General features: G+C 37.7%; 2 protein-coding genes across 3 annotated transcripts; both read right to left on the bottom strand.

Annotated features, from left to right (window-relative positions):
* Window positions 1–228: 228 nt before the first annotated feature.
* On the bottom strand, window positions 229–5,192 carry LOC133802031 (uncharacterized). Of its 2 annotated transcripts, none has more exons than XR_009877113.1 (3): window positions 2,287–5,192; window positions 905–2,200; window positions 229–808 (listed from the first exon to the last, which is right to left on the bottom strand). XR_009877113.1 is itself a non-coding variant. In XM_062240269.1 (3 exons), exons 2-3 carry the CDS (start codon window positions 1,361–1,363, stop codon window positions 338–340), a joined length of 930 nt encoding a protein of 309 aa, XP_062096253.1. In that variant the 5' UTR covers window positions 1,364–1,368; window positions 1,469–4,946; the 3' UTR covers window positions 229–337. The 2 variants fall into 2 exon arrangements, 1 of the variants encoding a protein (XP_062096253.1); XM_062240269.1 differs by having other exon boundaries at window positions 905–1,368; window positions 1,469–4,946.
* A 151-nt stretch (window positions 5,193–5,343) lies between these two features.
* Window positions 5,344–22,267, bottom strand: LOC133802021 (2-oxoisovalerate dehydrogenase subunit alpha 2, mitochondrial-like). Its single transcript, XM_062240255.1, has 9 exons — window positions 21,904–22,267; window positions 7,211–7,348; window positions 6,920–7,102; window positions 6,639–6,796; window positions 6,463–6,562; window positions 6,274–6,385; window positions 6,029–6,168; window positions 5,749–5,934; window positions 5,344–5,627 (listed from the first exon to the last, which is right to left on the bottom strand). Exons 1-9 carry the CDS (start codon window positions 22,147–22,149, stop codon window positions 5,460–5,462), a joined length of 1,431 nt encoding a protein of 476 aa, XP_062096239.1. The 5' UTR covers window positions 22,150–22,267; the 3' UTR covers window positions 5,344–5,459.
* Between the last annotated feature and the right edge of the window lie 444 nt (window positions 22,268–22,711).

Here is a 22,711-nt window from a genome sequence, read left to right as displayed (position 1 = left end):
TCTTATTGTTCTTCTTAAAGAGCTTGAGATATGGATAAAAGTTAACACGAACTAAGTTTTCTAAATAAGTTCCTGGTTTCAACCGGGTCATAAAACTTAGAAGTTGATGTAAATCTATTTATCGTTGTTCTTTTTAAAGAGCTCGAAATATAGATAACGGTTAACACAGGACTAAGTTTATCAAAAAGATATATATATTGTAGCCAAAAGCATAAAAAAAAAAAAAAAAACGTAAGTTAAAGGCGTCAAGGCAAATTGTCTCGAGGTGAAAACACCTCATGCAAAGGTTACATACAAAAAACTTAAAAATATTCAAAGGCAAAAAAGAAAAAGCGCCCTAGGCTCCGTCAGTTGGCCCTTTGGAGGTCGCTGTTTCACCCTGCTCCGCCGCGCTAGAGGCTTCCCCAGTTTCCGAAGGCGGCGCCTCTTTCTCAAGGCGAGCTTGAAACTTCACCAGCAAGCTCGCCCAAAGGGTCGGTGACATGAAGGAGAAGTCAGCCTCCGGGTTGAAAGCCCAACAGTGATAGAACAAATCCTGCATGGACTGCTCCGATGTGGCCCGTTCGGCCTCCAGGGTGACCTGGGCGGCTTGGATCTCAGTCTTCGCAGCCTCGAGATCTTTCCGCGAGGTGGCAAGGGAGGTCTTGAGCTCTTGGACCTCCAAGCGGGTCTTCTCCAACTCGGCCTTCGAGGTCGCCAAGGCATCTTTAGTCACCTTGGCCTCCTGAAGGGTGGCCTGGTGCTCGGTCCTCATATCCTCGAGCTGAGTTTTGGCCCTGGTGATGCTCCGGTGAAGAGCGACGACGCCCTGCGGGAAATGAAAGATAAATTTCCTTAGAGGAAAAGTAGGGCAAAGTATAATGGTAAAAGCCTAAGACAAAGAAAAAAGGAGGGAGCAGCTTACCGTTAGGGTCATGCTCATTGAAGACTCCATTACGTCAACCGGGCTCATTGTCTCAATAGCCCGGAGCTCCTTCTCGGTGAACTTATAGATATGGTCAACGGCGTAGTTCGCCGATTCGTACACCGTTCCCCGGAAGGCCTCGGGGATCTTCTCCAGGTTCTGAGGGTTGACTGGGATGCGCACATCGAAGGCCACCGCAGCCGGAGCCCCGAGCTCCATCCCTGCGTCCTGGGTGACGGTTGGAGTTCGCTGAGGTGGTGGAGGCATTTGGCCTGCTCCGGCAGCAGGAAGAATCGCTCCCGCGTCCTGGGCTGACGGGGTTTTCTCCTTCTCCTTTGTCGGGGACTTGGTGGAGGTCCCCGCAGTGCTCCTGGACCCCCGGAGCCTTTTCAGTCTTGGCCCGGCTGAGGGCTTTCCCCCGAAGACTGCGCCTCGCAAGCTCCCCTCGGGCTGAGACATCTCTTCTGTCAAACAAAAAACATGGTTATTACAAGTTAACAATCATACAGAGATAAAGACAAAAGGTTAAAGCTAAAAAATATACGAATACTAAGGGAGCCCTACCCCCCGAGCTGGAAGAACCTAAGAGGATTATTTCCCGAACTGGCGCAGGTTCTGGCCCCGGGTCCGATTCGGGGCTAGATTCTCCTACGTACTGCCTAAGCCCCAGAGCATAGATACCCCTCTGGAGTGATGGCCATGTGCGCAGGTTTGTCCCATACTCCTGGAAAAGGACCGACCTAAAGGATAAGGTGTTATCTACTACTACGGTACCCCTAGGCCGGCTCTCCTGGTGGTCCAGCACGAGCCGGTCGACACAATGGAGCAGGAGCGTGTTCAGGTTCGGATCGTTCCTGTGACGATGGACGAGCTACCTAGGATTGAACCTAGCCAGTCGAGGGTCTGCAGCGGCCCTATCTAGACTCCTAAACAAGTAAGGGTTACCTTGGCCAGAAGGACCCGCGGCTGCTCCGGATTGGATCCTCTCCTCGCCCATCCTCTGGGCGACCTCCAAGGTCCTCTTCCTATTCATCACGAGCGGAACTTCATCGCCCTCGTCCTCCTCACCTTCGTCTTCCGCGACCTCCTCCATGTTGATAGGTCTGATGTCGCGAGCTGGGGGCAACCCCCTGGGCCTCTTTAGGTTCAGGGTTTGATTCGGAAAAATCAACTTGCAAGCCACCATCGTCTCATCCGTCACGAGCACGCGATAATCCTTCTCACTGGGGGGCAAGCCCGCCAGTGTTTCATACTGTGCCCCGAGGGTCACGGATTTCTCTGTCCTCGCGAAGATGGCTGCGTAATGAGTTTAAGTCAGAAAGGGGTACAGGAGGAGCTAAAGTGATATTTAAACACGCGAGCTAGGATCAGAGAGCACTTACGAGGACGATTGAAGTAGTGGTGCTCGCAGTTCCGGAACCCCGTTGACATTAAGAACTGGTCCTTGAAATCATTGGGGTGGCTGGGCAGCTCGATGACCGCCGCCGTGTTGGGAAAACGGATCAAATAGTAAAACCCGTCGCCTCGCCCCCGCTGGTCCGAGGTGGCTTTAAGGCAAAAGAAATATAAAATATCCGCAGGAGTGGGGACCTCCCACTCTTGCTTCTGGAACAAGTACCTCAACTCTGCCAACAGACGGTAGGAGTTGGGGGGGAACTGAAATGGGGCCAACCCCACGTAGTTCAGGAAATCAGCAAAGTACTGATCCAGGGGAAGGAAGGCCCCTGCCTTAAAGTGTTCACCGCTCCAGGCCGCGAACGATTCGTCGAGCGACGCGCAGCTCCGCTCGCCATCCGAGGCAGATCGGGCAATAACGGAGGCTTTCCCCAGCGCGATGTTGTGAGTGAGGAAGAGTTTTTTAATCTTCGTCTGATCGGTTATCTTTGAGATGATTCTCTCCGCCTCAAAGAATGCATCAGGGGCCACCTCGACCTCCTTCTCCACTGTCGGCCCGAAACGGGGGATCGGGGAGCTAGGCATCACCGCCTTTCCTTTCTCCTGCTGGGAGGCCGAGCTTCCAACGTTCTTCTGGGGGAGATTCCTTTTTGGAGCCATCTGGTCGCCTAACGAACAAAAGAAAACACTTTAGAAAAGGCGACTCAAGCTGGAGGAATAAGCAATTATTACTTGCACGAGCTGAGGTAAGCCCAGCCCGTGAAGAGTGGAGCCACGCGGTTCAGTGAACACGCGTTCATACTCCCAACAGATCCCCGATTACTCGGAATTCGTGTGTCAGGAGGTTCAGAATAGAATTTTCCTTGGGGGGAAAGTTTCAGTAGGCAGAAAATTGCAAAACCGCTTGTGAGGCGTGTTCCCTAAGCTACCCGGTTTTGCACCCAAAAATTCCCAAAACTCTTACCCAGAAATTTTCCCAGGAAAGGCATCCTGAAACCCATATTCTAAAGCGATTTCCTACAACAAATATACCCTAACCTAAAAAGGTTGTCACCCTCCATATCCACAAAACCCAGAAAACCCTTGCATGCGGCTACAGTAAAAAATTTTACCTAAGCTACAGTAGCATGTTTTCAAAGCACACAGGGTCAGGAAACTTACAGTATGGCTGGGAGGTAGACGAGAGTGTTGCGTTGGTAGGAGCTTCGTCAGTGTAGTAGCTTCCAAAGCTTCGGAGAAATCCGTATGCCTAAGCTTCCTGAACGATGAAAATGGCAGCAACAGAGTCGAGGGTTTCGTTCTTTGGGAATATGGAGAGGAAAGAGGAAAAGAGGTTTGGAAAATTTCGAATGAAAGGGTGGCCCGTGCGTAGGGTGACCACCCCCTTTTTATATGCGTGAAGGATCACGTGTAGAAGGCTCTTGGATGGCCCTGATGAGGGATCTGAGGCCCTCCACTCGAAATACGAAACGACGGCTGGGCATAGGCTAGGCCATTAAATGCGGTTCTCGTAAGACGTACCGTCACCACCCACGATGTTCCACGTATCAGGCGCCTGCATAAAGAGTGGAATGCGAAGAGTTTGTGGGGAAGTCTAAAAGCCCCTACTGTGGTCTTATACGCGACGTCATATACCACGAGTAGGAGCTTGGGGGGCAGATGTACGCCCTGATTTTCCCACGAGCTGATTAGCAGGCCGAGCTTCGGACTAATCATGGTTAGTCCATAAACATCCCCCAGACTGGAGCTCCTGTCTTGAGGTCGTCCCCCCCTTAGCTCGGGGAATCCTCAAAGACTTGCCAAGACTGGAGCAAGGAATCAGAAGGCCGAAGGTCGAGTAAAATGCGCAGCTCGTCGTACGAGCTAGATAGGGAGGCTATGACCCCTTGTAAAGTCAACACACGCAAGATAAACGTGCATATATCTGACATCACGTGTCCGATATCTCCCTGACTTCTCGGACACGCAGTAGGAACGTGCGTGTTCAGACACCCATGGCTGGGTTGGGCCGTGCGGCCCATTATCTCCTTAAGCTATCGATTTGACCACACTTATGTGTCAGGTTTAGGAATTAATCATGAATGTCACAGAGTTGATATGACAAATAAGAAGGTCACGGGATGACCTCCTTACCAACTTCCAGGTGCCTTCTCCTATAAATATGGAGACCTTGGGAGTTGATAAGGGTTAGAAAAAATAGTCCCTGGAGAGATATATACTTTGTAACCCAATATCCAGAATATATCAATAATATTGACTAGTGGAGTAGAAGGATTTTAACCTTTGAACCACTTAAAAACGTGTCTTGAGTCACCTATTTCATTCTCTAAGATCTTATATCTGTTACGGTTCTACGTTTGGCACTAATCCCTTTCTCTCCTTCTCTTAATTACCTGTTGGCGAAAAACCGCGTCAACAAATATAAACGTGAATATATCTATTATATATTCAGTATATATGTATATATTATATTGTATATATATATATTAAAATATGTGTACAAATATAATTTGGTATGTGAAAATATAATAATTAATTAATGTAAAAAAATTTAAGAAAATATTTAACATAAATAAAATAAATTAAAAATTATAATATTTAAATAATTGATATATAGAAAAAATATAGAAAAATTGATATATGATGTAATGTAGGAGAACTATCATGGAAGAGAATTATAAAATCTTTATTTGATTTTTTTGATTTTTTGGATTAGTTTATATTTTAGCTTATTTTATAAATTTAGATAAATTTAAAATATAATATAATTGTGTGATATTATATATGAGTATATATTTTAAATATTGAAAGATATAAGAATATTCAGGATAATTAGATAAAATATTTCAAATGAATAAAAAGTATTAAAAATATATAATATTTAAATAATATAAAGAAAAAGAAATTCATAAATTGTGTAATTTAAAAGTTAAAATAGCTTTATCTCAAAAAAAAAAAAAAAAAAAGTTAAAATAGATAAAGTAATATTTTTGTGAAATATTTTAAATAATAGGGTATATAGCTAGTTGATCTCAGTCCCTTCCTTCAAACTTATACAGTACGCACCCTTCAAATCAATTATTCCCGTACGAAAAGCGTCATTTATATGTACATTGTTATTGCAAGGACATAGTATCAGTACGAGGGTAACAGTATGAAACTAGATAGGAACATCTGACGGGTATTCCTTTGGATATCTTTTGACTGTTTCCTTCAGCAACTTCTTTTGCTCAACAAGGTTGGATGGTAGAACATCATATACATCTGTAAAAAGGTCTGCAATTGCTGGCTTTTCCACCTTCTCAGCCACTTGAATCGCTTGTAACATCTACAATCAAACAACGTGACGGTCACAGTTTTCACAAGTTATTTAAATCAATGCTTGGTCTTGTCTACTACAAATCTTTGGTTCTTTTAATGATTTAGTCCAAAGTTTCTTCAAGTCTTACCTGTTTTCTCACACTGTTTCTATGCTCTAATTCAGCCCCATCATCCAACCAACCATTACATTCTATCCATTGTCTAAATCGAGTTACAGGGTCTCGTTTCAATCTCCACCATTGGATCTCTTTAGTGGATCGATATTTGGTTGAATCGTCAGAAGTTGAATGGTGTCCCACTCGATAGGTTAGTGCCTGTAAATGAAGTGAGAGGCTGAGTTTCAAGTTTTGTCCCTTAAAAAGGTCAGAAAGTTCAACAACGCATGCAGCCATGCCTTTGCGGCCTCACCTCAATTAAGACTGGTCTGTTCTCACGAATTGCGATGTTACGAGCAGCATTAACAGCACTGTACATTGCAAGAGCATCATTACCATCTACTCGAATACTTCGGATTCCATATGACTGACCCTTAACAACAATGCCATCACCTTTTAAACAATGAAAGACATACCATCAACACAATAGATTAGAAATAAATAAATATATTGTAATAGAAGTTAGGAAGAACATAGAGGAAATAAAATAAAACATACTTCGAAACTGATCTTCTATTGCTGTACTGATAGCCCATCCATTGTTCCGGCAGATGAATACAACCGGTGCCTCCCTAACTGCCGCGAAGTTTAAAGCAGCATGAAAGTCACCCTACATTGCTTCAACTGTTAAAAACACATGTAACCAAAACCAATGAGTTCATTATTTTTATGAAAATAGAATGTTACCTCACTTGTCCCGCCATCACCAAAATAAGTGACGGCGCAGGCATCTTTTCTGTCCATCTTTAATGAATATGCAGCACCAACAGCCTGAGGAATTTGTGTACTGGAAAACAGATGGCAAGATATGATGTGTACTGTAAATTTTCAACATAATTTATTTAACAGAGTCAAAATCTTACGATATAGGTGATGATACCGTGAAGTAATTGAGCTTGTTAGATCCATAGTGTATAGGCATTTGCCTGCCTTTCCCATAATCAGCTTTGTTACCAAAGCACTGGTTCGCAAATTCTTGCAGGGTGAAACCACGCCATAATAGCACTCCTGGTTCCCGATACTGCATTATTTAAAAGAAAATTCCAGCATTATTCTCAATCCTCCTACACTTAAACATCGAATAAAAGAGGTAAAGAAAAAGGTTGGACATCTCGTATGAGTATATATGAGTGTATGTAGTAACCTGAGGAAAAATAAGGTCTTCAGGAGTTAATGCTGCTGCAGATGCAATGTTGATTGCTTCTTCTCCAATTGTGGTTAGATAAAAAGAAATTCTCCCTTGTCTTTGTGCTTCATAGAATATAGTATCCATCACTTGAAGTGTGACCATTTCACTGTACATTTTTAGAGCTACTTCTTTATTGACCTATTTAAATCAATAGGTGATTGGTCACAGCTCTGACATTTATCCCTCATTATTATACTCAAGATTTATTGGCCAATTTGAGTTTGATCAGGTGAAGTGTTGAGATACCTGTACATAGGTGCTGCCTGAAATAATCTGTCCATCGTTGTCAAGCACCCTATAGCAGTGTACCCTCTCCTCAGGGGATTCGGAAAAGAATTTCAATTCAGTAGAGAATGCAACTTTTCCTCCTGGAAAATCCAAGACCTGTCACAGAATGGAAACCTTAAAAAACACAAAACATTTTAGCATAACTGATGATATATATCAGTGTCAACTGTTTTTTGTTTCACTTCCCAGACAAAAATTACATTCATAGAAAGATAACAAAGATGCAAAGAAGCTGTAGCAGGTAGACAAATCACACAAGAATAATAGCAGAAGACACAAATTCAAACAAAACTGCCTAAATATCAACCTAATTTACTTTTATTAGGAAGAAAACAATAAATCCATTCGCCTCTAGCCACTACAAGAAAATGCACTTTGAAATGCGTCAGCAAAAGTGAGTTATGCCGGCGCATTTCACTAAAGTCACCGACAAAAGATGCACTTTTTACCGGCGCAATTTAGTGTCAGCATAAGTGGCATATGGCGGGGAGTTCAATAACACTCCGGCAAAGACTACTTTTGTCGGCGCAACTACGAAATACGCTGACAAATGCTTTGTACTTTTGACGGTTGAATTTTTACCAACGCGTTTGGTGTAATTACGCCCGCAAAAGTGGGTTTTCTCGAATTGATTTTTGACGGTGATACTTTTTCTAGCGCATTGCGCAATTACGCCGATAAAAGTCATTCAAATGCGCCAGCAAATGTTACAATTGCGCCAGCAAAAGTATTAAATAATAGAAAAACACATTTTTTATATTTTTGGAAAATTTAAGTTTTGTACATTATTATTCTTAAATTAATGAGTATTCAACATCTAATCAACAATACAATGTTGTTAGATTGTTCTAAGATTAATAACAATACTAATTAACTTTGTAATCATCAACTATTATGGTTGTGATCATTGTCGATTATGCTTATCTAATCATACGATTATCGTTTTTATTTTTTAAATTATTTGTTATCATAGGTCTAATAAAAGGTTTGATTACACACAAAGTTTATGAATATTCACAATCTAACTCTCAGTGAGCATTATTAATGTTACTCATCTGTATTGTTATTATGATATATATATATATATGTGTGTGTACATTTCAATGTTGATATATGGAATCGTATTGACAGTTTGTTAGAACGTTAAATAATTATTCATTTTTTTACCAATAAAGGAATAGTCGATCATAGCATTGTTGTTTTATAATAATTACCAAGAATTAATAATGATCATATTGATTGTGTGAGTAGATAAACTCTTGTGATTTATAATTATTGTTGTAGTGCTAAAATATTTGAATTGTTAAGGAATACTAAAAATTAACTTAGTTCGTTGATAGTGTCTGTATTGTTGTGGGCAGATAAATCACCCTGAAAGTACTAGTACGTTGTTTTACTATTCTTTTTTGTTTAGAAACAATAATTTTTTCAATTATTGTGCTCAGATAATTGTAATTTTTGGAACAATAATTAAAAAAAAAGTATTTTTGCCAGCGCAGAAACACTTTTACTAGTGTGTTATTATGCCAGAGAAGATACTTTTGTCGGCCCAATATCCAAACGCGTCGGCAAAGCTCGGGCGAGAAAATTCTTGCTTTGCCTTTTTTTTAACCCACGTGGAAACAAATTTTGCCGACGCGTTTCACCTAACATGCGCGACAAAAGTCCCACGTGTTAAATAGGGTTGTTTTGGTTGACTTTTGCCGACATGTTTTGTTGTTTCGACAAAAGTTGAAGACGCGCCGCCAGCTGATCAAGAAGTTATTCGACATAGGTTATCTATAACTGTCTTTCTAAAATTTGAAGAAATTATAATTAATTTTTTTTCCATCTTCATAATATTTTAACAAACTCCAAATGTGTAATTTTATGACAAATTCATTGTTCCACAAGACAATCATGTAATCAACAACGCCATGGCAAGGCTGACGCAAAAGCATCTGAGTAACTTGCGCCAGACGATGAAGAAGCAGTGGGTAAAGGTTGGGGAAGATGAGGACAACGAGGGAGCGAAGGCAAAACATTGTAATGGTGTTAGTTCTTTTGATTAGGCAATTCTATGTGATTATTTGGCTTCTGATACTCACTAGGTATAGTTTAGTTTTTAAATTAATGTTTCATTATAATTTTACAATCTAAATTAATGAGTAATATATTATGTTTGAAGCGCATATCGAAGAAAATTTAAGAGATGCGGGAAAAAATGACCATACTAGGAGGACACGGTTCCAAATTCATCGTTGTGCATGTTTATGATCACGTAAATTATAATAACTGACATCTTTATGGTAACGAAAATATTATCAAGATTACAGTATTCTAATAATTTGTTTATCTTAGATTGACCCGTTTATTGGCCAGTTTCTGAGCATGATCGACACATTCGAGTAGCCTAACCTCAACTAATTTAAAGTGAGTATTAATTTAACAAGTTATTATCATTTAACTTAAAGTTTGTTAAAAAAGAATTAAAAGTTTAGTAAATAATTAATAAATAGTAATTAATAATTGGTTTGTGTCAATTAGTAATTACTTATTAATTATTAATTAAATTAATAACAATTAAAACTTTATGATTTATGTGTCAATATCTTTATGATTAATGATTGTGCACCAAGATAGAAAAGAACGTAATTAATTTTGTTGCCGTATCCGGGAGCTTATGGGCTAAGTTAATTTGGTCGTGGAAATCCATATCTCAATATAAAATATGAAGACATTGTTCATATATATGTTTAGAGACGTAAACTCCCCCATGAATTAACCGCTCTTAGCATATAAGCAATATCTGCAAAGATTTTATTTATATATGGATTTTGCATACCAAATTAACTTAGCCCATTTGCTCCTAGATACGGGAACAAAACTACTTACATGTTTTTCCAATCACTTGCTTGTAGTCATTAATGATGGGATGTTGGCAAAGAGGTAATCAAGTTATACTTTGAAACTAAATATATTGGTTTTCTTTCTAATTTAGGTTTTCTTTTAATGTTATATTGGAATCAAATATATGTGTTTTTTATTGTGTAGACTCAGATCACCAAGCGCCAAGCATCGAAGAGTACGCCCACTACATCATTTGCTGCTTCCTTTGTCGGCAATCATGTCAGTGGTGAGTTCCTGCCTGATATGGACATTGTCAGTGATGTCCTTGGGCCCCGCTCAAGCTACAATAAAAGTTTTGGGGCATTGCCTAAGTTGAAGGAAATTGGCGGGAAGAGGGTAGGAGATTCATCCACATCTTCACAAATGCCTGAGCAAGTGCCACCTCATGTGGACGCAATACTCAAGCATTATCAAAGACTTGAGAGTCATCAGCGGTGTCAGGAGACATTGATCAATGCTTTGTTGAAGAACATAGGCACTATGGCTCCTGATTTTACTATGGACATACCATAAGAGGCTCATGACATTGACGATGATGATGGTGCAGCTGACGGGGACAGGGATAAGGACACCACTACCCATTTGTAGACTTTTTTTTTCTTTATTTCTATTTTATATTATTGAAGACAATGCCTTTTTTAACTTAGTAGACTACTTTAATATTTTCAAGTTTAGTGGAGACAAATAATAGTTGTAATTTAATTTTAATTTAGTATAAATGAATTTTTATTTTATTTTTAAATAATTAATTATAAATTAAATAATAAATTATTAAAATTATATAAAATATTAAATAAAAAATAATTTAATATTTATAATTTTTTTTTATTTTTATTTAAAAAAATATATATAATTTTTCTAGGCTCAAAATTTTTCTGGCAAAAGACTAAGTCAGTAAAAGGAACCAACATTTGTCGGATCATAAACTTTTGCCGGCGCATTGGTAAAATTTTATTCCAGCAAAAGTGGTGACAATTGTCGGTGCAATTTTACGCTGCCAAAAAAGTTAACTTTTGTCCGCATGATGTTGTGCCGACAAAGGCTATGACTTTTGTCAGCGCAAAATTGCGCGCGACAAAAGTGATTTTTACTATTCTGTGCAAACTTTTTTCTCGGAGTGCCCTTTTTTTGCGGATGCATTTTTGCGTCGATAAAAGGTACTTTTATTGATGCAGATCATTTTGCGCCGTCAGAAGTCCTATTACCAACAAACTTACATCGTCACTCTTTGCCGACGCACAAACGCGTCCGCAAAAGAGAAAGGACTTTTGTCGGCAAAAAAATGGATTTTTTCTGACGCAAAAGCAATGTTTTTTGTAGTGAGCTAGTTCTTTCACTAAATCCATATTACAACATTTGAGGGATCAAGCAATTCGTTAATACAACAGATGGAGTAGACATAAGAAAAGTTATATTTGTTAAGAAAGTTTGTTCCATTTCTAACAAAAAAAAAGTCTTTTCCGTTAGATTTAACATCATTTATTCTATAAACTAATGGGATAAACTGTAAACTAATAGAATAAAAATATGTTGCATATAAAATACATACTAGATGCAAGCAACGTACAATGTTCGTTTGCTTAGTTTCACTTAAAAAATGATTAATTATTTTTATTAAGTTTTTATGATTGTCATATAAATTTTAAATAAATAAAAAAATATTATATATAAAAGAATGACATAAACATATTAAAAGAAAAATTAAACTAAGATATTGTTTTTGGTTTTTTTTTTAAATTTATATGATAACAAATTATCATAAACTACCATATTTAAGGTACAAAACATTCATGATATTATTCAATTCACATCTCAATGATTAGAGAAGAAGCTTATTTATTTTTTATAGAAGATAATTGTTATTCTAATTTCATAATTAGTTACATAGTCATACTATTTATACACACATGACTTATATATAATGTATTTGTAATATTTGTTATTATTTAACATGAATATTTATTTATATAAGTTAGATTAAGTAATACAAAAATAATATGTTTTCTTTTTAGATATAAATGATAAAAAATTTAATAAAAATTAAGATAGGTATTATTATACTGATAATATTTTATAATATTTGAATTTATATTAATATAATTATTAAATATCTAATTTTTTATCAAATATTATTATAATAATGATATTTTATAATATTTAAATTTATATTAATATAATTACTAAATATTTATTCTACTAAAATTTTATAAAAACTAGAATTATATATTATTATAATAATATTTTATAACATTTAAATTTATATTACTATAATTATTAAATATTTATTCTTGTATTATATATTATAATAATAATAATAATAATATTTTATAATATTTGAATTTATATTAATATAATTAATAAATATTTAGTTTTGTATTAATTATTATTATAATAATATATTTGTAATATTTTAATTTAAATTAATATGATTAATAAATATTTATTTTTAATTAATTTTAAAAATATATTCAGATAAATTTAAAAAAATCGTTAAATCTAAGAAAAATTATTAAATACTAATTATATATATAAGATATTTATTGAATTTTTCGTCTCCACCCTCTCTTTGTTTTTTTTTTTGGTCTTCAACTTATTGACATGCTCTTTTACATTTATTGAATTGACTTTATTAATTATATATATATGTTATCCCCAAAAATTGGAAATCGAGGATGTGGCAATAGAATTGACAAGTGGCATGGAATAGTTGGGTGATCTGGCTTAGCAGTAGCCCAATACTTCAGTGAAGAGTTTGGACTGCTTGAGAGATGTCATAACCAAGCCAAGTGCACCCGAGGAGAGTACTTGGGCTAGGGTGTGCCCGGTCGGACCTTGGTCCAAGGAAAGCATGTGATCGGACCTTGGTCCGAGGAGCCCCAAGTGGTCCAGTCGGACCTTAGTTCGAGGAGTCCAAGTGATGTGCTCGGACCTTAGTCCGAGGGAAGCCCTAAGAGATGGGGTCGGACCCTAGTCCGAGGAGAAGCCCCAAGAGGTCCGATCGGACCTTGATCCGAGGAGAGCCAAGGAAGGTGTGGCTCGGACCTTGATCCGAGGAGAGCCAAGGAAAGTGTGGCTCGGACCTTGGTCCGAGGAGAGCCAAAGTGTGGCTCAGACCTTGGTCCGAGGAGCGCCCATAAGGGGTGGTCGGACCTTAGTTCGAGGAGAGCCAAGAGGTGTGTTCGGACCTTGGTCCGAGGAGACTCTAAGGGGTATGGTCTGTATGCATGTGTCTAGCATGCAGCATGCATGTGTTCGACCAGAAGACAATATTCATCAATCAAATGGACCAGACTTCGTCAAATTCCCAGAAACGACTTCAACAAGAATCGGTCTGGGCACGCGCGGGAATCTCTCATTCTTCGCTCAAATTGAGGATTCTGTTGTATTTTGAATATTTTGTGTAATTTAAATATAATATGAGTAATAAAATATCCCGATCCTAGTGGGATATCCGTTTCTGATCCCAAGCCTATAAATAGAGGGTTAATGGGATCAGGAAGAGGACTTTTGGCAATTTTGAAATTTGGTCTGAGTTTCTAGAGAGAGAAAGTGTGTTTTCCTTGAGAGAGAACCTTTTTTGTATTCTAAGAATTTACACTGAAGAAACTCAGTTGACACTGGTTCATCTGATCTTGAGTGTAGATAAAGTAATCAAATCTCTAAGTGGATTAGGCTATTACCGACTGATCGGGGCTGAACCACTATAAAAATCTTGTGTGTTATTTAATTTTCTTGATCAAAATGTCTGTGTCGTTTAAATTCTCTTGAAGGTTTATCGTTTTTTACGTTCTCACGTCGTTGGCTAAAAACACAGTCAACATTTTGGTGCTTTCATTGAGAGCCTGAAGAGAAGAACAGACGGTCCCTGAAGCAAGATGGCGCCTAAGAACACCAATGCAGCCTCCAAGAAGATGGGCTCCTCTAAAGAGCCGGCTAGATCATAAGGTCCTAGCCCACAAGACCATGAGAATGAGCCTAGAGTCGTGCTCGAGGACGTGTCTCCAAAAGTTGAAGAGCTCCAAGAGGCCATGGGGGCCTTCCAGGAGGAGATGGCACAATTCCACGCCAGGTAGGAGGCGTTTGCTGAAGAGATGGCTAGACAGAGAGCTGCGTTAGAGCAGCAAAGACGCGATATGGAGGCCAGAAGCGAGGAGCTCAAACAACAATAGGAGGAGGTCAACCGGAGACACCGTGAAGCAACACTTGCTTTAGAGGCAGCTACCCAGTTGGTCGAGGCCAATGCCCAAGCTGCAGCACGAGGAGCAACCACCCCAGGAGCAAGGACCACAGAAGCTGGTCATAAGAACAATGATAGACCAAGGAGGGGTGGTAATAACACACCTGGTCGTGAGGAAGATGGAGTCTGATCGCACACTGCCTCAACACAAAGGGAGCACTCTAGGACCCCCTCCAGGAGCCACCGATCAGAAACTTCAAGATCTGGAAGTCACCGATCGGGTAGTAAGAAGACTCCACCTGGGCAGGAGCAAAATAGAGCTCCTCGAGATAAGAGGACCTCACAGTTCAAAGATGGGCATGGTCATGATGAGGCTGATAGTCATCCCACCGACTAGTCAAAGGAAAAGGAGGGCCACAACCCACAAGGAGGAGAAAACTGCCCAGAGCGCGCCAAGAAGTCTCCACTGCACCCCGACCAGCAGCGTAGCAGGAGAGAGGAAGTCCCGCTTAGTAAGCCCTCTGGGAAATCGAAGAGTATGGTGTTCGAACGGGTAGGAGAGCATGCTTCTCAAAAGGATCTAAGGGATGTTATCACCAACAAGAGGAGGACCGTCCCGGTCGAAGGGCAAAATCTGGACCGCCCTGCCAGTCAAGTAGAAATACTTGACGGTGGCGCGCCAGATGGTAATGCCCGACCAGGCGGTCAAGACTTTGGAACCTCATCAGTTGCACCAGCCATCCAAGCCCAGCTTGACATGCTAGCAGCTGCAATGCAAGGTTTGTCGAAACGACCTTCCGAGATAGATGCGATCGACCACCGGAGTGGCAGCCCATTTTGTGCTCGAATTAGAGCAGCCCAGCCACCAGCAAAGTACAAAGCACCGGTACTGCCAATTTATACCGAAAAGGCAGATCCCATCAGACATGTTGGGAAGTTTGAGGACCAGATGGAACTGCTCGGAGTGAGTGATGACTATCGGTGTAGAGTCTTCCCCACCACCTTGACGGATACTGCCCAGGAGTGGTATTGGAAGTTTAAGCCAAACTCCATTACCTCTTGGGAGGCATTCAGGAAGGAGTTTTGTAGACAATTCGGCACTGCCCGGACTCCACCAGTTTATGCCAACGACTTGGCAGATATCAAACAAGGAAAATATGAGTCTCTAAAGAACTATATACAGAGATTCATGAGAGAAGCCAATAGAGCAACTACTGTAGGAGACGAGGGGAAGATGGTTGCCATATCCGCTGGGATAACTTATCGGAGTCCTCTATGGGACAGTATACATAGAAATCCAATTTCAACACTTCAACAATTTCTTGACCGGCGCGGACAAATATATGAAATTGGATGATGCAATAGAGAAAGAGGAGAATGGCATAAACAATCCGGACAGACCAAGTGACTCTCCTAGTGATGGTGGAAAGAAGCGTGGAAATAATGGGTCTGACCACCACGAGGAAAAGAAAGCAAAGTTGAGTTCAAGTGAAAAGCCAACCAAGTATGAGCCTCAATTCACTAACTACACCACTCTCTCAACTAGCCGAGCAGAGATATATCTTGCTAGTCATGAAGAGGTTCCCTACAAGAAGCCTCCACCCATCAGGAGAGAGAAGAGGAAGAGAGACATGAACAAGTTTTGTCGTTTCCATGAAGATTATGGTCACGACACGAATGAATGCAACCACCTCAAAGACGAGATAGAATTTCTTCTCCGGTCGGGCAAGTTGAGGAAGTACCGGGCAGAGACACCCCAAGGAGAAGGAGGTAGCAGCAACTCTAGTCTCAAGCGATAAAGATCTCCACCCTTGCAGCCTGGACCTGTGGACTTTGCCTTAGACACTATATGTGGAGGTCCACACTTGGCTGAGGAGAGCAACTAAGCAAAGGAGAAGTATGCTGAGTAGGAGTGCTAGGATCAGGGACCACTGGAGTGGCGAGCACCAAAGGATATATTATTTTTAAATACCGCTTTCTGAGTGGTAGCTTGATTTCGAGTTTTTAGACTTGTTATTTAAGTTTGGTGTATGAGCTGGTTATTTGCTAACCAGTCATTTTATTTTTGAACAATTTTGGTTGTTTAAGACTCGTTATTAGACATGTTTTGTCCATTTTAATTTACAAGTAATAAAAGAGACTACGTGCAGCGTGGTCGATCTTTGCTACAAATATGCATGTGTGTTAGTTATCCGAGCAGTGTTCAACTGGTCGGTAAAATCGGGCAGAGTTCAACTGGTCGATATGTTCAAGCAGTGTTCAACTGCTAGGATATTTTCCATATATTCTATGTGTTTCACGAGTAATTAACTGCTCAAACAGATTCGGTCAGGTAGCAAGTGACTAAGGATCTTTCAACCCTCAATCGCCTGGGGTGCACATGGGGTATACTAGTATATAATTTAACACAGGCAATAAGAGCACGAGTTTATATATCTGTTTTTAGGCTGACTTGTAAATTTTCGAAGTCCAAAAAGGCCATTAAGCTAACTTGTTTGACAAAGCTTAAGTAACTTGGAATTTTGTTTAAAAATTTCAAGTTAGGAGCAGATATTCGTGTGACAATAAGCATGCTCATAAAATGTTAGAGCAATAAGATTGTGAGAAAGTATACTTAACATGGACTTATGAAATGTCTAGAATTTCTAAGTTAGAAAACTAAGTACTCATGCGAAAATATAAGGCATACACCAGAGTGACTTTACTATTCACAAAAAACTTATAACTTTTTAAGTCTAGAGGAGACTTAGAATGTTTTAAGTTAACAAAGAGAAGTAAAGTATAAATGCCAACAGCTACAAGTTTAGCTGATCAGGTGCAAAGTTTTCTTGCTCAGGAGAGCAGATACAATTTCCCTGGTCGGCTAAGCATGTATCACCAATCAACTTCGTTGGAGCGAATCAAACAAATGCATGCAAAGTAAATATTATATAGTGAAAAGTTGTCTTTGAGAGGAGAAGTCAAGTTTTCACCAAGATTGATTGAGAGAAATCAATCTCTCAAAATAACTATGGGAGATGCGAACAAGGTGTTTTGATGGTGTTCGGAGGGATAAAGCATGCTTAAATAGCTATGCCATGTGCCCAAGCAAATGCCTAAGAGTGCCTAAAAATGCTGTAAGTGTATATAGCATGAAGCAGGACACACTTAGTCCGAAGAGCCAAGAGGTGCCAAGGGGTCGTGTGGTGTCCATTTAGAAGCGACTAGTCCGAGTGGGTGTGTGGGCCTATGTCCGATCGGATGTGCATGCCTAGAGGTCTGGTCGAGAAGTTCATAACCCATGTCCAAGTGTGTGCATGCCTATGTGTATGCCTAGCTGTGTGCACCCCATCCGGTCGGAAACTATGTGTTCGACGAGAAGCACCCGTGTCCGTGTGTGCGTGTCGCCTAGCCGTGTGCACCCCATCCGGTCGGACATCATGGGTTCGACAAGAAGCATCCAAGCGTGCCTAGCCGTATGCACCCCAGCCTAATGCATCCAAGGCAATGTGCGTGTCCGGTCGGACACCGTGTGTTCGACGAGAGGTGTCCAAGCAAGCCCATCCGAGGAGCCGAGAGATACCAAGGAGCTGTGTTGTGTCCGAGCGGCTGCCAGTCCGAGGAGCTGCTGCCGCACCTATGTCCGAGAAGTCCTGGTCGGACGCATGTCCGAGGAGCCAAGGGGAAAATGCATCCGGTCGGATGTGTGTGTCCAAGCATGAGGCTTGGCCCTAGCCTGAAGCCAAGAGTCCGATCGGATCACATTGCTAAAAAAAAAACCTGTCTCTATACCATGATGATTTTTCAAAATAGATAAAGGGAGAATTAAGAGAGAATCAAAAGGGAGCTTATGTTTTCATTATATCAAGAAATAGAATTTGAAGAAATCACAAGACAGGTTCTGTCGTGGGAGTTTACGTGAAAGTTATCAACCGGATGGGAACTTTGGAATGACCTCAAGAATATTTTGCTAGAAGAAAAGTTTATCATACGAGAAAAATCGTATAATAAACTTGGGGGGCAAATGTTATCCCCAAAAATTGGAAATTGAGGATGTGGCAATAGAATTGACAAGTGGCATGGAATAGTTGGGTGATCTGGCTTAGCAGTAGCCCAATACATCAGTGAAGAGTTTGGACTGCTTAAGAGATGTCATAACCAAGCCAAGTGCACTCAAGGAGAGTACTTGGGCTAGGGTGTGCCCGGTCGGACCTTGGTCCAGGGAAAGCATGTGATCGGACCTTGGTCCGAGGAGCCCCAAGAGGTCCGGTCGGACCTTAGTCCGAGGAGTCCAAGTGATGTGCTCGGACCTTAGTCCGAGGGAAGCCCTAAGAGATGGGGTCGGACCCTAGTCCGAGGAGAAGCCCCAAGAGGTCCGATCGGACCTTGATCCGAGGAGAGCCAAGGAAGGTGTGGCTCGGACCTTGATCTGAGGAGAGCCAAGGAAAGTTTGGCTCGGACCTTGGTCCGAGGAGAGCCAAAGTGTGGCTCGGACCTTGGTCCGAGGAGCACCCATAAGGGGTGGTCGGACCTTAGTCCGAGGAGAGCCAAGAGGTGTGTTCGGACCTTGGTCCGAGGAGACTCTAAGGGGTATGGTCCGTATGCATGTGTCTAGCATGCACCATGCATGTGTTTGACCAGAAGACGATATTCATCAATCAAATGGACCAGACTACGTCAAATTCCCAGAAACGGCTTCAACAAGAATCGGTCTGGGCACGCGCGAGAATCTCTCATTCTTCGCTCAAATTGAGGATTCTGTTGTATTTTGAATATTTTGTGTAATTTAAATATAATATGAGTAATAAAATATCCCAATCCTAGTGGGATATCAGTTTCTGATCCCAAGCCTATAAATAGAGGGTTAATGGGATCAGGAAGAGGACTTTTGGCAATTTTGAAATTTGGTCTGAGTTTCTAGAGAGAGAAAGTGTGTTTTCCTTGAGAGAGAACCTTTTTTGTATTCTACGAATTTACACTGAAAAAACTCAGTTGACACTGGTTCATCTGATCTTGAGTGTAGATAAAGTAATCAAATCTCTAAGTGGATTAGGCTATTACCGACTGATCGGGGCTGAACCACTATAAAAATCTTGTGTGTTATTTACTTTTCTTGATCAAACTGTCTGTGTCGTTTAAATTCTCTTGAAAGTTTATCGTTTTTGACGTTCTCACGTCGTTGGCTAAAAACACAGTCAACAATATATATATATATATAAGAGTAGTAAAAATATTTTTCCCATCTTTTTTTTAGAACTTCTCAATAAAAAAATTTGAATAAATAAATAATAGTTGGTTTTTTTCTTTGAATAAACTTTCATTATTTTTCTAAGCTTCATATATTTATTTTTTATTATTATTTTATTATAAGTTATTTTTTCTTATTAAATTTTAGAAATTAAATCAAACTAGTGAAAACGTAATGGATATCTTATATCTATTAGGGATATTATTACTTTAACTAAAATATAAATTTGTAAAAGTTAAAATTTGAATGAAGGCATTAAGATAAGATAGATTATTATAGATATAAGAAACAAAATTACCAAGCCATTAGTCTTATTTAATATGTCACTTGAGACTTGCTCAAGTGGTTGGATGAGTGAGTGTTGGGAGTAGGAGTTCGAACCCCATTTATATCAATTAATATTGTTTCATATTGTATTTAAAAATATATAATACTATATATTGTACGTTTAGGCCAAAGGTAATGTGATGTTAACTATACAATATAATCATTGTATCAAATTGTACAAAAAGATATAACAAATCCACCGCACAAAACATAGGCTTAGCCGTAGCTTTGCCTTGCCTTACCTAATTAATCAAAACAATCTTATATCTCATCTAGATAAGCGTAATAATCGTGTAGATAACGGAAATTTTTTGTTTTAACAGTTTTTTATTTTTTTCGTTAACTTAAATAGAATATTCTTATATTTAACAATATATTTTTATACTAGATACAAGCAACGTGCAATATGCACGTTTGTTTAGTTTTATTTATAAAATTTATTAATTATTTTTTATTATATTTATATTAATGTCATATAAATTTTGAAATAAATATCTTATTTTAATTTATTTATTTATTTATTTTTGTTTAAGTTTATGTTTGTTCTAGTTTTTTAATTTAGGAGTGACAACAAAAAATTATATATTATATGTTTAATGTAATATTAAATATTATATGTGGATTTTAAATTTAAGTTTCTTGTTTGTTTTTTTCTTTTTAAATAATATTTTGCTAATTCACAGTGGATTATATTATATGTTTAATATGATATTATTTTAATAAGTGAGTTTAAGTTTAATTAAATTTTATTTAAGTTACAAAACGTATGATTTTATTATTTGTAAATAATCATCATTGTAAAATATCTCAAAAATATCATATTTTAATTTGTTTAATTATCTATTATTTTAAAATAATTATCAATGTAAGATCTCTAAAAAAAATATCCTATTTTAATTTGTTTAATTATTTATTATTTTTAAATAATTATAATTGTAAAATATCTCAAAAATATCCTATTTTAATTTTTTTAATTATTTTAGTTTAAGTGTTTACAAATTACCGTTAAATATAAGAATATTCTGTTAAATATAAGAATATTCCGTTAAAGTTAACATTAAAAAAATAAAAAACCGTTAAAACCAAGAATTTCCGTTATCTACACACTTATTATATAGAAGATTTAACGATAGATTGTGAATATGACTTAAGCTTAAATAAAATTAAATAACTAAACAAATTAAAATATAATATTTTTGAGATATTTTACAATAATAATTATTTAAAAATAATAAAACTATATATTTTATAATAAGTAAAATTTAATTAAACTTAAACTTAAACTTAATATATAATCTTTTGTTGTCACTATTGAATAAATAAATTAATTAAAAAAAAGATATTTTATGATAATTTAAATAATTATATCATATTTATTTAAAAATAATAAGGATATACATCATTTTTTTTATCTTATAAATTTGTGTGATATAGTTTATTTTTTATCAAGTGATTGTAGCTCTTTTTCTTCATCAAATTCACCAAAGGACATTGTGAGATACGTTACAAACTAAAAATAGTTGATGCATGTATATTATTGTCTACGTACACTATGACTTTTTCTTTTCTTATTTAATTTATATTATTAATTTCTTTTTAAATATTATTTTATTTTATATATATGTTATGTAGTAATGTAAATATATATCTATGTCCACGTTGTGTTTAGATGTCACATAGGTAAACATTATTGATATAAATATTTATATATACTATAAAATCATAATTCATTTTATTATACATATATATATATATTTTTTTAAATAGTGAAAAAGTTTTTATTAAAATTATTTATAATATTTATAACTTTAAAACTAAACACACGTGCATTACACGTTACTTCTATCTAGTAGTCTATCAAATACCTATAAAAGATGATAGAAAATACTATTAAGAATATGCGTGTCTTAAAATAATAAAAACAGACCTTTCAATCAAAGATTCAAACTATACCCAAAAAAATAAAATAAAAATATTTTAATAATAAAAGAAAAAAGAAAGAAAGAATTTCTTCTTTGGAAATTAATATACCTGTTGATTGGCATCAAAATCATAAAATGAATCCGACAGTTTCTCAGCTTTGGTAGACTCAAAACGACAAAAAGAAGTTGGTGTATTAACAACGTCCACAACTGGGTTTTTGAGATTTGGAGCATATGCATCTGGAACAGCACGTCTTTGATGGAAAGAATGAGACCAGGAACTCCGTTTGAAAGAACCCTGCTTTGAAACAAAATGGGTAACAACATTTACTGATTTTCTAGTCCAAAGAGCCATGAGAAAAGAAGCGATTGATCGATGACAAATCTTAGCAAGAAAAAAACTAAGTGATGAAATGAGAATAGTTTTGTGTTGTTGAACAGGTTTGAAGTGAAAGAGATGATATATAGGACTAGAGTTGGGAAGGTTAGGGAAGTAATGTTAGTTGAGATATAAAGAAAGATGGCGGGTAATCAAAGAAGAGAAGGCTATATAGCCTATTATTATTAGATAATTCGTGAATGCAACTCTCTTGAATGCAACTCGGTTTATGTTATAGTTATAGCAGATAATTTACTATTTTTTGAAAATTTTTAAATAATTTATAGTGCAAAAAATATTTATATACGTATAAAAAAATATGTGCTCAATTGATTATTTTAATTATATTTTCGATACTGTAAATTTAGGAGAATTTTCCAAAAATTAGTAAAATATCTATTTGTAGAATCTCTCCATATAAATGGAATATTATTTATCTAGATGCGAAAAATGAAAATAGTTGGGATTGCACCCAAGAATGTGTATTTGGTTTGGAATAGATAGATTCTTTCACGTGTTCTATTCTAGTAAATTTTTT

Source organism: Humulus lupulus, chromosome 1 (genome assembly GCF_963169125.1).
Source record: "Humulus lupulus chromosome 1, drHumLupu1.1, whole genome shotgun sequence".
Taxonomy (NCBI): domain Eukaryota; kingdom Viridiplantae; phylum Streptophyta; class Magnoliopsida; order Rosales; family Cannabaceae; genus Humulus; species Humulus lupulus.
Note: the sequence above shows the minus strand (reverse complement) of the source record. Positions and strands in the feature narration are given on the sequence as shown.

Bases quoted from the DNA above. Each gene is read 5' to 3' on its own strand.
- LOC133802031 (XM_062240269.1), bottom strand. From the start codon at position 1,363: ATGTCTCAGCCCGAGGGGAGCTTGCGAGGCGCAGTCTTCGGGGGAAAG. The intron at 809-904 runs GTAAGCTGCTCC...CATTTCCCGCAG, and splicing joins CAATGAGCATGACCCTAACG to GGCGTCGTCGCTCTTCACCG.
- LOC133802021 (XM_062240255.1), bottom strand. From the start codon at position 22,149: ATGGCTCTTTGGACTAGAAAATCAGTAAATGTTGTTACCCATTTTGTT. The intron at 7,103-7,210 runs GTATCTCAACAC...TGATTTAAATAG, and splicing joins CAGGCAGCACCTATGTACAG to GTCAATAAAGAAGTAGCTCT. The intron at 6,797-6,919 runs GTTACTACATAC...TAAATAATGCAG, and splicing joins AAGACCTTATTTTTCCTCAG to TATCGGGAACCAGGAGTGCT.